This window comes from Quercus robur, chromosome 8 (assembly GCF_932294415.1).
Source record: "Quercus robur chromosome 8, dhQueRobu3.1, whole genome shotgun sequence".
Classification (NCBI taxonomy): domain Eukaryota; kingdom Viridiplantae; phylum Streptophyta; class Magnoliopsida; order Fagales; family Fagaceae; genus Quercus; species Quercus robur.
In genome coordinates, this window is record NC_065541.1 from 43,080,960 (window position 1) to 43,093,566 (window position 12,607).

General features: G+C 32.8%; 1 protein-coding gene across 1 annotated transcript; it reads right to left on the reverse strand.

The window, feature by feature from the left end:
- Positions 1–423: 423 nt before the first annotated feature.
- On the reverse strand, positions 424–4,690 carry LOC126695599 (transcription activator GLK1-like). The gene is made up of 6 exons (XM_050392417.1): positions 3,907–4,690; positions 3,453–3,593; positions 2,620–2,970; positions 1,850–1,906; positions 1,573–1,689; positions 424–962 (listed from the first exon to the last, which is right to left on the reverse strand). Exons 1-6 carry the CDS (start codon positions 4,339–4,341, stop codon positions 813–815), a joined length of 1,251 nt encoding a protein of 416 aa, XP_050248374.1. The 5' UTR covers positions 4,342–4,690; the 3' UTR covers positions 424–812.
- Between the last annotated feature and the right edge of the window lie 7,917 nt (positions 4,691–12,607).

The window sequence follows — 12,607 nt, forward strand, 5'->3', positions numbered from 1 at the left end:
TTAGGTAACAAAGATTCATAAATATCCATTGGAGAGAAATCTTTTCCTATTCTTAAATATATTCAAACTTATGTATATGGATTTCAAGCTTTTTATTTATAAATAAACATATACACAAAAGGGAGAAAGAATGAGATTCTAACAAAAAAAGCCATGTTACAGACTCCTCTCAATTCTCAAAAGCCTTAGTTAGTTTTAAGGGAGGACAAAGTAAGTTATATTATACATAACAATCTCGATTAAACAGTATGGGACAATTACCCATCTAAGCTAGTTGATATTTATTTTTGAAAAAGTTCATCTTTTACTATAATATATGCATAATTTCGCATATCCTAACTAAATATGGATGCAGCAGTTCTTTTTACCAATTTCCTACCTGTGGTAAATATCAATATAAATGTTATCTCCACTACCTTCAAATTCAAAAAACAAGAAAATTAAAAATTTTCATTTGCACCGATTTGAAATAGACCACTGAAGAGTTACGTTACATCCTCAAACTTATTATGCATAGTTTCATACTCATAACAACTATTACAAAAAAATTGATGGCTATAGCTTTATTTTCACACACGGAGAGGCTGATAAAATAAAAACTGTTCCTGAACATCTAAAATACAAGGACAAGGGACAGATTACATTAATTTGGTAAAGAACTACAAAAGAAGAGAGAGAGAGGGGGGGAAAAAAAAAAACCAAACCTCGCAATTAGATGCATATCTAATTCAGGAAATGTCGTCAAATTTAGGGTTTTTGTGCTCTTGAAAACACCATCAGACAACAGCCTTAAGCTTATGTTTCTTAGGCTTTCAAGCACAAGAGGGAGGCACTTTTGGAACTCCCTGTCGTTGGAGTTCCCCCATCACGCTATCAGTAGATGGAGGTTTTAGGCCAAGAGGAAGTGGCAGCCATGGTTTGGATAAAACATCTCCAATAGCTGCATCTACGCTCTCCTTTGTCTGTTACAAACATGGACCAAAACAATATTAATTTATCATGACTTGTAATCTTCAACATTTAATTCATGAAACCCAAAAGATTATTACTAGAAGTTCAAGGAAATTCTCTTATTTTAAAAAAAATCACAATAATATATATTTAAAAAAATCAAGAGATTTTCTCTCTTAGAGAAAACAATTTTCTTTCACATCAATGTTGGCATGCAAAAGTTATGAATCCAAGATGTTGTAACATGAACATCACACAAACTTAAACTTGTATGGAAGGGAATGTTGGAACAATCATACAGCACCAATACGTAGAAATCAATGAAATTAAAGATACCAATCATTAGAAATTATGTTGCACGCTTTCGAGGATTACACACACACGAGACATTTATATAAGCATTAAGAAAAAAGGCCTACTCTTTTAAAGCTTTCAAACCCTTAATTACATTATTAAAAATTGAAAAGAAGACAAACCCATATAATTATGATATATAAAGTTTGTTTTATTGAAATAAAATGATACTTTATATATATATATATATATATATATATGTGTGTGTGTATATTACTTTGAAGGAAATGTGGGAAAAGACATTAGAAATGAGAGAGTCCTGCTCACCGGATGAAAGTCAAGCATAGGGTGGGGGCCTGATTGTCCAGGCGGGACACCAATGCCGGGGTCTACTTTGTACAAGGTATGGGGCGGTATGCCTGGGACAGGTGGCGAGGCAAATCGCTACACGAATAATGTATATATGTCACCAATGTTAGCTTAAAACTCCTTACTTTTCTTCAAAAAAATGCCAAAATAATTTGCATTGTGTTTAGATAGATCCAAAATTCTAACAGTAGAGACACCATGAAAGACTCCAAAAGAGTAAGGATTGGATAGTTACTGTTGTTGGCAGTGGCTGTGGAAAGCAAGGCGTTCCTGGGGTTAGTGCATTGGGAACCTACACATATAGAAGAATATTCCATTTTAGGGAGAGAGAGAGAAACATTTCAAATTAGAGTAATGATAGGAATTCAAATATTCATTTGTAATTCACGATAGTAATTCAAATGTTCATTTGTTTTAATGACACACTAATCATGTTATTATCACATAAATAGTAAATTTTTGTAATAAAATTTATAATTACTTTTTTTCCCTTTTAGATCTTCAATTGCTATTGTGGTTTTATCCGGTTTAGGATAAAAGTTATTACACAAATATTGTTTCACGCATAGAAGTGAAAATTTGACTTCGAGTTATAATTTTAATTATTTTTTTAATATGTGAGTACAAAGTACAAACTGTGTATAGCATATTTTCTATAAAGTTCTTGGTAACTAATGCGTGCTCTTGGTAACTTATTTTCTATAAAGTTCAATACTTTACAACCGACACCGTCTATATTATTTTAATCTTGTAATAATGTTTATAAATATGAATATCGTCTCTTTTCCTATAACTTTTAAGTATATTTCAGTATTATTTGAGTTCAATATACCAAATCTATCTAGCACATGAATTTGAACTTAGTTTTGGGTGTTACGCTAGGGATTAAGTCATCAACATTGATAAACTTCAGTATTTTGTGTCTGTGCATTCTCAAAAAAGAAGAAAAAAGAAGAAGTATTTTGTCTCTGTGTTTGCTTATGAGAGAGAGAAAAAAGTGCTTACACGTTGGTGGTGAGGATGCCAATATGAAGGGTCCGGTGGCAGTGGCGGTGGAGCTGGTACCCATGTAGTTGGTGGCGGCGGCAGTGGAGGTGGTGAATGGGCTAGATGTTTAGGCCACATGGGCATCAATGATTGATCCATGGATGGATGTCCCCACACGTGTAGAGGTCTAAAGTGGTGCATGGGTGTTATGGGAGGGAAACCCATGGTTGGTGCTAGCCAAGGACTCATCTCTCTCTTCCCTCCTCCTCCTCCACCACCACTAGCTGTACCATACATTTGTCGTCTCTGGCTCCAACTTGCGGCCTCGGCTTCACGTGCCAGCAAATGTTTCCGATGTGACCTATATTTCTGAACAAATTTCAAAACGAAAGACTTGAGAAAGAAAAATTTTCAACACTAATACGCATGCACTAGTATTTATCAGTGCTAGCAATTAAAAGTACAAGGCTATAAGCTATGAAAAGCTCTTGTGGACAATGTCATATTCAGAATTTGGTTGGTAAGCATGAGAAAAGTAATTTGAGTCCTAAACTATCAGTTTTTGGAATCGCACATATTTCTAAATGTAGTAAATCTGAATACAAATAAATGAATTAGTTTTTTAATATAACCCATCCAAGTAGTTTTGTATATGCGATTGCAAAAACCAGCAATTAATTCAAAATTCAATGTGTTCTTCTTCACATATTTGGTAATCAACCCTATATATGATTATTCCTTAACAGCCATGTGGAAACAGTTTCCATGAACTAGAAAGAAAGAAACAAAAATCTTTAAAAATCTCACTAGAAACCAAGGACAAAAAAGAGTTGGGAAGGAAATGATGGTACTTGAAGGTGGCTGGCAATGTTGTGGCGAGTGAGACAATCAATTCCCATCAGCTCTAAAATTCTTGAAGGCACTGCCTTATCGACCCCTAGCTGCTCCACAGCTTGCACAAACCGTCTATGCAGCTCTGGGGTCCAATCCACCTACACACAGTTCAAGAAAAAGAAAAAAAAAATCTTTCAATATCCCTCAAAAAATAAATAATATCACAGAAGTGGAAAAAAAAACTCTCAACAAAGATTCTCTCTCTCTCTCTCTGTGCCTTTGCCTGTGCATGACTCCCGTGATTTCTTTGCATCTCATGAAGTTTGTGAAGAGAGAGAGAGAGAGAGAGTTGTGGGACTGGTTCCCTAGTAAAAGGCTTCAAGTCTTAATTAGGAGCTAAGAACCTTATAATACATAGAGTCTAGTTCATGCGCTTAGCTTAAACCTATGTAGTGCTAATGAATTATATACCTTCACTTTGCGCTTCCCTTGAGAATTCTTTGACTGTGTAGATGACTTTCTGCCTTTATGATGATCACTTTGCTTTGGAGGACGTGGATTCACAACAGATTCATCTCTTTTGCTCACAATTTCTTCTCCTCGACTTGAGCTAGAGTTGAACCCCGATCCTGAGCCTGAGCCCGAGCCTGAACCGGAAACTTTATCTTCCTCCTCTTTCTTTGTATTAGTGGATTCCTCACCCCCACTAACAGAAAATTCAGCAAGGATTTCTGGGTCCATCTCCAAATCCGGTAACATTTCTCCAACGAAAAGATCATCGAAATCGATGCTGTCCAGCAAGTTCCCATCGGAGAAGTCAGGGAAGTCACTGGCACCAATTGAATAGCTCTCAGTCTCTCCGAGGTTCTCATCCTTGGTGTTCCTCAAAGGTGACACAGCAAGCATTAATTCCAAATTTCAAGCTAAGAGGAATAATTCAAATGATACCAACTAGCTAATAGTAGCTATATATAAAGATATGGTGCAATTTCGAACTATTGCATTAAATAAAGCCAATAACCAGAGTATAGTACTAGAAGGGTATGATAGAAAATGAACTTTCTTGGTGAACTTTTTTTATTCCGGAGAATATCGGAAGGGATAGAGAGGAGAGACAATAACTGTTAATGGGTTTGTAATGGTTTTGCTGCTTTTTGCTTTCTACAAAAGACTTTGGATCTCAACCACAACTTGTGTTGAGATCTCTAAGATTTGTTTTTATGTATATGTTTGCTTGGGCTTATTACAAATATAATTTTCTAACATTTTTTCTTTTGTGTATGTGGATAGCCTTTTTTTGAAAGTTTTGAAAGTACGAAAGTGGTGGCTCGTGAGCTTTATTTAATTTTTGCAATTTAGTTTTAAAGGCAGAGAGAGAGCAGGTACTGCAGATTGATGTCAGAGGGTAGGGTTGGAATTGAAATTGGAATTAGATTGATATATATATATATATATATACATATTAGCCCATGTATATCTATCGTACAGTGAAGAAGAAAGTGATGTATAGTCATGTTCATGGCCGAACCAAATTGACCTTGGTATTTTCTGGATGGACAGATAATCTGAAAAGGTCTTCTCTTCTTTTTCTTACCTTTATGGGGGTAAACAATCAAATACTGCATACTAGTAAAAATTTACCTAGTTTCTACTACAACATTTTTATGCTTTTTCTTACATAATTTTACAGATTATGGTAACAGTAGAGAGAGAATTGTATTACTATATATATATATATATATATATATCCTTTAAGTCAAATTTTATGTAACATATTCTCATTTATTTTGTATGAACTTTTTTACTACTCGAAATTTCTTTTAAAACAATTATATAATCCTGATAAATTGACTCATGCAGGTAATTATCCATAATTATGAAATGTAACTTAGCAAACTATTGGGCTCCGTTTGTTACAAGTAAATTGTTTTCTGTCCGAGCTAAGAACATTTTAAAGGAAAACTGTTTGCTTTCTAATTAATGTTTGGTTGTGTTCTTAAAAATACTATAAAAAACATTGGTTCCTAAGAAAAATCAGAAATTTTATTATACGTTTATATGGGCATTAAAGAAAAAATCACAAGTTTAACAAAAAAATTAATACATAACAACTAAAATAAGCACAATGAAAATAAAAAATTTAATAGAAATTATACTAATATGCACAATCAAAATAAGAGTGAAGGAAAAAAAAAAGTAGTGAAAATTATCAACTAAACTTACCAAAGATTAAAAAAAAAAAGAATAAACAAATTTAAATAAAATACAAAAAACAAAACAAAACAGGGACCTAAATAAAATTTAGGAACAATTTCTGAACTTTGATCTATATCATGATCATTTTGAGTTTTGGAGGCTTGGAGAGGTATTTTTGTCATTTGATGGTTTGGGGCATTTTTGTTATTTTAGTGGTTTTAGGAATATTTAGTGATATAAAGGTTTCAAAAGTGATTTTTTTTTTTTTTTTTTTTTTTTTTTTTTTTTTTTTTTTTTTTTTTTTCATTTTGTAGGTTTGGAAATGTAGGGACACGATTATTTGACGGCCCAAGAATGACATTGGGCTCGTATGTAAAGGGTCCTAACAATATGATTTGTAGAGAGTGGGCTTGAGAGGCAGGACCTTGGGCACAGGTGAGCGGTGTAATCGGGATTTCTATGGAAGCTCTTATATGGGCGGACTTAGCTTGACTAGCTAAGTCTTTCCTTAGTGTGGGTTGCGGGATCTAAGTCCTCGGGCAGCGTCCGAGGAGCATTGTACCCTTCCTTTTCTCCCTTTGCAGGATTTTTCCTCCTCCTGGGGATCCCCCCTTTCTCCTTTGCTTTCTTTCCCTTTTATACTAGTGTTCATTTCACTTTTTAGTGTCCACTTGTAAGTTTTACTTTCTGGGGTGCAGACCTGTCCTGTCAATCCATACCTAGAGTGGTTAGGGGTTGTTGGAAAAGTTAAATGGCATGGCTTGGAGCATGGGCTTGTTAGATGCAGGATTCTGTATTACGATGTTGACAACTTTCTCCCTTGTGCCTTGCCCCTGTACTAAGTTTTCCCTTTTCTTCAGGCGTTTTGGGAGGTGCTGAGCATAAGATCGTCCTCGGCCATGTCCTCGTGCCCTTCTTGGGCTTTCATTATGCGTCCTCGGCAATAGCTCTCCTCGGCTTAGGCCTTGGGCCCAAGCGTAGAATGGGCCTGGGCCACGAATTATCAGGCCCCACAGGAAATATTTTGGAACTTTTGAAGATCTTAGAAGTATTTCTATTATTTTAGAGATTTGATTTCATGTTATTTCATAGATTTCAAAGTGTTGCTTTAGAGGTCTCAATGATATTTCAATCATTATGAAGGTTTCAAGGGCTTTTTTGGGGAGAGGGAGGGGGCGGGTTGAGGGTCTTTTGCTAATTTTGAAGATTTTGGAGGTAGTTCTATCATTTGGTTGGGGGGGGGGGGTGTTGTGGTTTAGTGGTATTTTAGTGATTTAAAAGGTTATTGGGGGCATTTTAGTCATTTTGAAGGTTTATTGGTATTTTGGAGCTTTAGAGAGAGAGAGAGAGAGAGAGAGAGAGAGAGAGAGAGAGATTTTGTTTCCTTAAGGCTGAAAATATTTTACACGCCTCCAAAGAAGTTTTTTTACCTGGTAAAAAAAAAAAAAAAAAAAAAACAGATTTCTATTTGGCCTAGTGTTTATACCACCTTAACACCCAAAAATGAGGAAAACATTTTCCAACAAATGTTTAACACCGAAACAAATAGGACCTAATATTCAAAAGGAGCACATAGTTAATCAAGATCATTTATCAAAGATTCCAGAGGGACCAAAGACATGCAAATTTTCTAATATTAGCTCAATTCTTTTGGAGTGAATGATTGAGAATTGAGAAATATGTTGTCTAAAAATATGAGCCTCATGGATAGGATTTTTTTTTTTTGGGGGTGAAGCTGTGGATATATAAGAGATAGTATTAGGTGTAATTGTAATAGGGATAGGTGTAACACTTATTACATAGTGAGGCTCAGGTGTGTGGAACTCACCTCTATGTGAGAGGCATTAAATCTATCCTTGTTACACATAAAAAAAATTTTGTAGGCAGAAATGAAATGGAAAATTTAATTAATAATAATAATAATAATATTAATAATAATATCAGTATAAGGATACAAGTGCCAACTGATAAGTTAGTTTAAGGTATTGTCAACCTTTTTAAAATTTTCTTTCTCTAGTATTTGCTAGGTAATTCAGAAAACTATATATGGTATGGGTAAAATAGACCCTAATTAACTAATGTGGAGTAATTTACAATCCCATTGTAGCATGGAGAGAATATAATTAACAGTGTACATGTGTACGGAAGTTGAGATCTAATAAATTTTGTCTCTATATATATATATATATGTGTATATGTAGTATAATCTTAAGTCACATTCTTTTTCAAAACTGACATCCAATTCATTTATTTTTTTCACGTCTTCCTTTTTAAATTTTGAGTCAAAATTAACCTTTTGGTTTCCCATTTGTTAAAATTCTTCACCATCTCCCTCCCACCACCATCTTTTTCTAGGGTAAAAACCTCTAATTACCCAATTATGAGGATCTGCAATAATTATATTACCAACATAAATTGCACTATTGAATTTCTTGGATAAATTCATGTCAAATTTACTATGCATTGTATAAGTTAACGACCAATATAGGGGTTGCCACCAAAAGCCATCGCCTCACACATACCCAACTTTGATGAAGATGATGACCAGACAAATATAACTCTTCTTGGCTAGAAAGACCCTCCCTAGCAAAGGGAAGAGAGACGAGCAAAACTTGGATCTAGTTACTTTAATGCATTAAATTTGTTGAAATAGTAATACGTGTGTGTCCATTTTTTATCATGTGTTGTCATTGTAACAGGTGAGATGGGGTGTTTTTTCACTGTATCACTATGAGCATGTTTACTTCTCTCTTCTTGTCCTTTTTCTCTTTCGGGTAAACATAAAACATGTCAGGTGGGTTTTGAGGGTCAGGATAAGATTGTGCCAGCTTCGAATTAATCCAACGAGTCCCCTAATATAATCTTCCACCAAAAAGCTACGATGGACAATAATTGTTGTCTGTGGCCGAAAATTTACTGGACTAAAATATTTTATAAGATATATATATCCACACTTCAAAGCTCAATTTAACTATAATGGTGTTTATAGTTCACAAGATAGTGACAAGGCAAAGCTTTGGTAATTGTTCAGAATACATCATTACTAATCTTTAGTGAGAATTAGAATTTTAAATGTAGATTTTTTAAAATGGAATTTTAGTAGTAGAGTTTCAACTGAAAAATTAATTAGTATTTTGAGTGTTTTGCATATTACAATAAATAGTGTTTCAAAGTTACAAAATTTTAAAATATGAATAGTGAATTATAAATGATTTTTTTTTTAGAGGTTCTAAATTTCAACTTTAACCTTAAAGCTGTTTTCAGCTGTAATCAACTCCTTAGTGGTTCTAAGAGTACCTTTTTAGTGTTGGGAAAAATCAAGAATTAAATTGAAAATTCTAGTATTATTGGTTTTGTTCCTAGGCAATAAAAAGTAATGCTACAGTCATAACTTTTTTCACAACATTTTTATAATTGCTCAAGTGGTCAACTATAAGTGATAAACACAATTTTTTTTTTTTTTATATAAACTCACTGGTTTTTTTTTTTACTGCTCACAGATGAATACAATCACAACTTTTTTCACAAAATTTTTATAATTGCTCAAATGATCGACTATAAGTGATAAACACAATTTTTTATATAAACCCACCAGTTTTTTTTTTTTTTTTTTTTTTTCACTGCTCACAGATGAATATACTTCAAAAATTATGAAAATTGTTACGAAAAAAAGTTGTATAGGAAAGATTATTGAATAGTAAAAGAACATCACTAGCATGAACATAATTTCAGGCAATTTTCTGTTTCTTTTATTTCCAGCCCTTCTTGAGGCCGGTGTCCTGGTTTTCAATAAATAAACTGACTGACTGAAATTTTGATTATGACAGACATTTGATTCCTACACGGATGTTTGGTTTGTGCCATGCACCAAGGTCCATAAAAAAAAGTTCAATTTTGTGGATAAGGCGAAGTAAGAAAGGGGCAGCCCTTAATTAAAATCCTTGTATTATATATATGAGAAAATATATATAAGTTTATTTACAATTTTGTGGATAAGTTTCTTAATTCGATTAATAGGCTGACCACTTTGCTTTCTCACCAATAGCAGCAATCCAAATCACTTAAAAAAAACTAATTCAAATTATTGGAAAAGATAATACATAACTATCGTATTTGAAAATATGTGATATAGCTTTGATACCATTTTAGAAAGTGCAAGACATAATTATATGATATATTAATAAAAATATATGAGAAAATATAGAATGCATAAAAATAAAGAAAGAGAATGAAAAGAATTAGCTTGGTTTGACCGTAAAGACCTACATCTACAATGAAAAACTTAACACTATATTTTTAGTGTTAAGTTTTATGTTTCATAATGAATCCATTTAAGAGTATTTTTAGTAGAATAAAGCTAAATCTTAGACTTAAGCTAGAGTTACAATAGTAAGATTATCATTATTTTGATTGCAATGCAAGTCAAATTATAATCACTTTGCTTACACTCTAAATAGAAATAGATGCAAGAAATCTAGATTAGAGCTATACGTACAACATAGTTAGACCCTGATTAGTATTAAGTCCATCATATTGCTATACAAAAATCACAAGTTGTTTGTTGTCAATACATGTCAAATAAGATTGTCATGGCTTGGCAAATGTCCGTTAGTAATTGAACCATCAGACTGGTAGCTAGCAAGCCAGCCTTGATATTTGAAAATTATGGTGAAAGAGTGTGGGTCAGCAAATTACTCGTTGAATGGACAAAGCAAAGGTAATTGCCTTCGCCAAAGCTAATTTCGTTGCGGATCAGAGAAAGAGGCACTCACTATGTAGGTGTAGCTGCTTTAAAAGGTGTGGTCACACCTTAGTAATAGTATCTATATTTGAAGCATAGGAAGGTGGTATGCAAATACCATGTTTTGATACCAATTTGTCAATAATAATAGTGTTTTAAGTGGTTCAAGTACAATATATTCTGCCTACTTTCATGGTGGAGGAAAAATCCTTTAGGTATGTGATAAGGAAAAAACTAAGACGGGTCCAATAACAAAGTTGAATAACGGAAAAATAAAAATATAATTACCTAGAAATCAATTCCTAAGGCTATTTGGAGTGACACCAAGTGAGATGTAAGCTTAAAAGGAGTAATTACCCAGAGTTGGCTAGAGCCAGCACCAAACCATTAAAAAAATTCCAATTTTTTATTTTTTAATCAAGTAAATTGCCTCTATAGGAGTAAAATATATAGCATGCTTATATATACTATAAAAAATTAAACTCTAATTTCTATTGACTTAGAAAGTCTCGAATATTGAATTACAATAATACCTTTGACTCAATGAAAATATATAAAATAGTAATAACCTAGTTAACTAATATAATACCTAAATTAAAATCTAATTGACCAATAAATATAATTATCTTCCAAAATTGAATAAAAATAAAATTATCTTGGCACTTCCGGTATGTTATGAAAACTAATTCAATAACAAAATTAAAGAGCACTAAAATAAAAGGATAACCTAAGAATCATGCCCTAGGCTTTCTTGAATTAGTAACAAGTAAGAGAAAACAAACCTAGGAGTCAACACTTAGGATTAGCAAGGGTCAGCATCAAACCATTGAAAAAATTTTAAGGGAAATTTTATGAATCAATCAAACTATTTTCGTACGGGTATAATAACATGCTCATCTAAACTCCAAAAACTAAGCCCTTATTCTAATTGAAGTAGGAAATGCACGCCAATTATTGATTTTAAAAAATACCATTAACTTCAGGAAATCAAATAAAATATAATGAACTTATACTATCTCTCATACTATCTATAATAAAATCCAATATTTGAACAATAAAATATATACAATTGAATTCCAAAATTAAATAAAAAATAAATTGAAATAAAATAGTCTTCATGCTTCCACATCATTCTCTCTTTATTGGAGAAAACTCTTTGTTGAGTTTTTAAGTGTTGCAGGATAAGAATTCTTACATGTGATGCATGCATCAACTCATGAAGCACTTTGACCAACACTAAGAACAACACAATCTTACATTATATCACATCGTTAGTTTCATCTGGAATGGTAAAATCAATGTATGAAAATCAACGTTGCAAATGTTATAGCCCTATCTTAATCCATAGAAAGCACCATTTTGTCGAACTCTTTCAGTTGATCAAAATTTGTCATTAATTTCATGCACCATAAAGGGTTAATCAATAGCAAATGCATCAAACTTACTTTTTTAGAAACATGTACTATATATCTTCTTTGTTGCTTTCTAATTGAACTTTTTCCTCATCAAGGAGTGAGAAATCTCCCTTCATAGTGAAAAGTAATTTTAGGTCCAATAGATTTAGTGTTAGCAAACCATGACCAATTTGTAAATCTTGTTGAGTTATAAGATGTATTTTCAAGTCCAAGACAAAGAACCAAGATTAACTGAAAGAAAGAAGTTTATATAAGGATTCTCAACACATAGCCAATACCATTCTCGATCGATCGAGAATGTCTCTCAAGACATCAAGAAAATTAATCAATAGATTGAAACTACACGAAATCAAATTCCTAAAAGGCCTATTAAGTAGTCTATTTGAGTCTTTCCCTACTTGTTAGACTATATAAGGACACATTATATATAGAAAAATAAAACAAGGAGAAAAGAACACTTTTGCCGAACAAATAAAGTCCAAACCATATTGCTATTTCATCACCACACTGAAGTTCAAGAAGTAGATTTGAAAATGTTATCCTTGAAGGTCAATAATCAAGGTTGAAGTCACGGTATTATCCTAGTATTGCTATTGTGGAGTAAATTTTCAAGAGGTTTTTTAAGTTGGTTGAAGATTTCGATTGTGATCGTTGGTGCATCATCCATGAATACTTCAATTTTATTGAATATTTTAGAGATTCTAAAGCAATAAAAGGTTTTCACTATAAGTTGTCTATAAGTTGTAGAGTTTATGAAAATGTTTTTCTTGATGTTGTAAGACTTCTCTTGTCATAGTAGATTGTCTTATTGGGGAAGGTT

What these genes read in the sequence shown, in the direction of transcription:
- LOC126695599 (XM_050392417.1), bottom strand. Translation starts at nt 4,341, where the DNA reads ATGCTTGCTGTGTCACCTTTGAGGAACACCAAGGATGAGAACCTCGGA. An exon ending in ACATTGCCAGCCACCTTCAA is followed by an intron (nt 2,971 to 3,452) that starts GTACCATCATTT and finishes AAATTTGTTCAG; the next exon opens with AAATATAGGTCACATCGGAA. An exon ending in CTATGCTTGACTTTCATCCG is followed by an intron (nt 963 to 1,572) that starts GTGAGCAGGACT and finishes TGTTTGTAACAG; the next exon opens with ACAAAGGAGAGCGTAGATGC.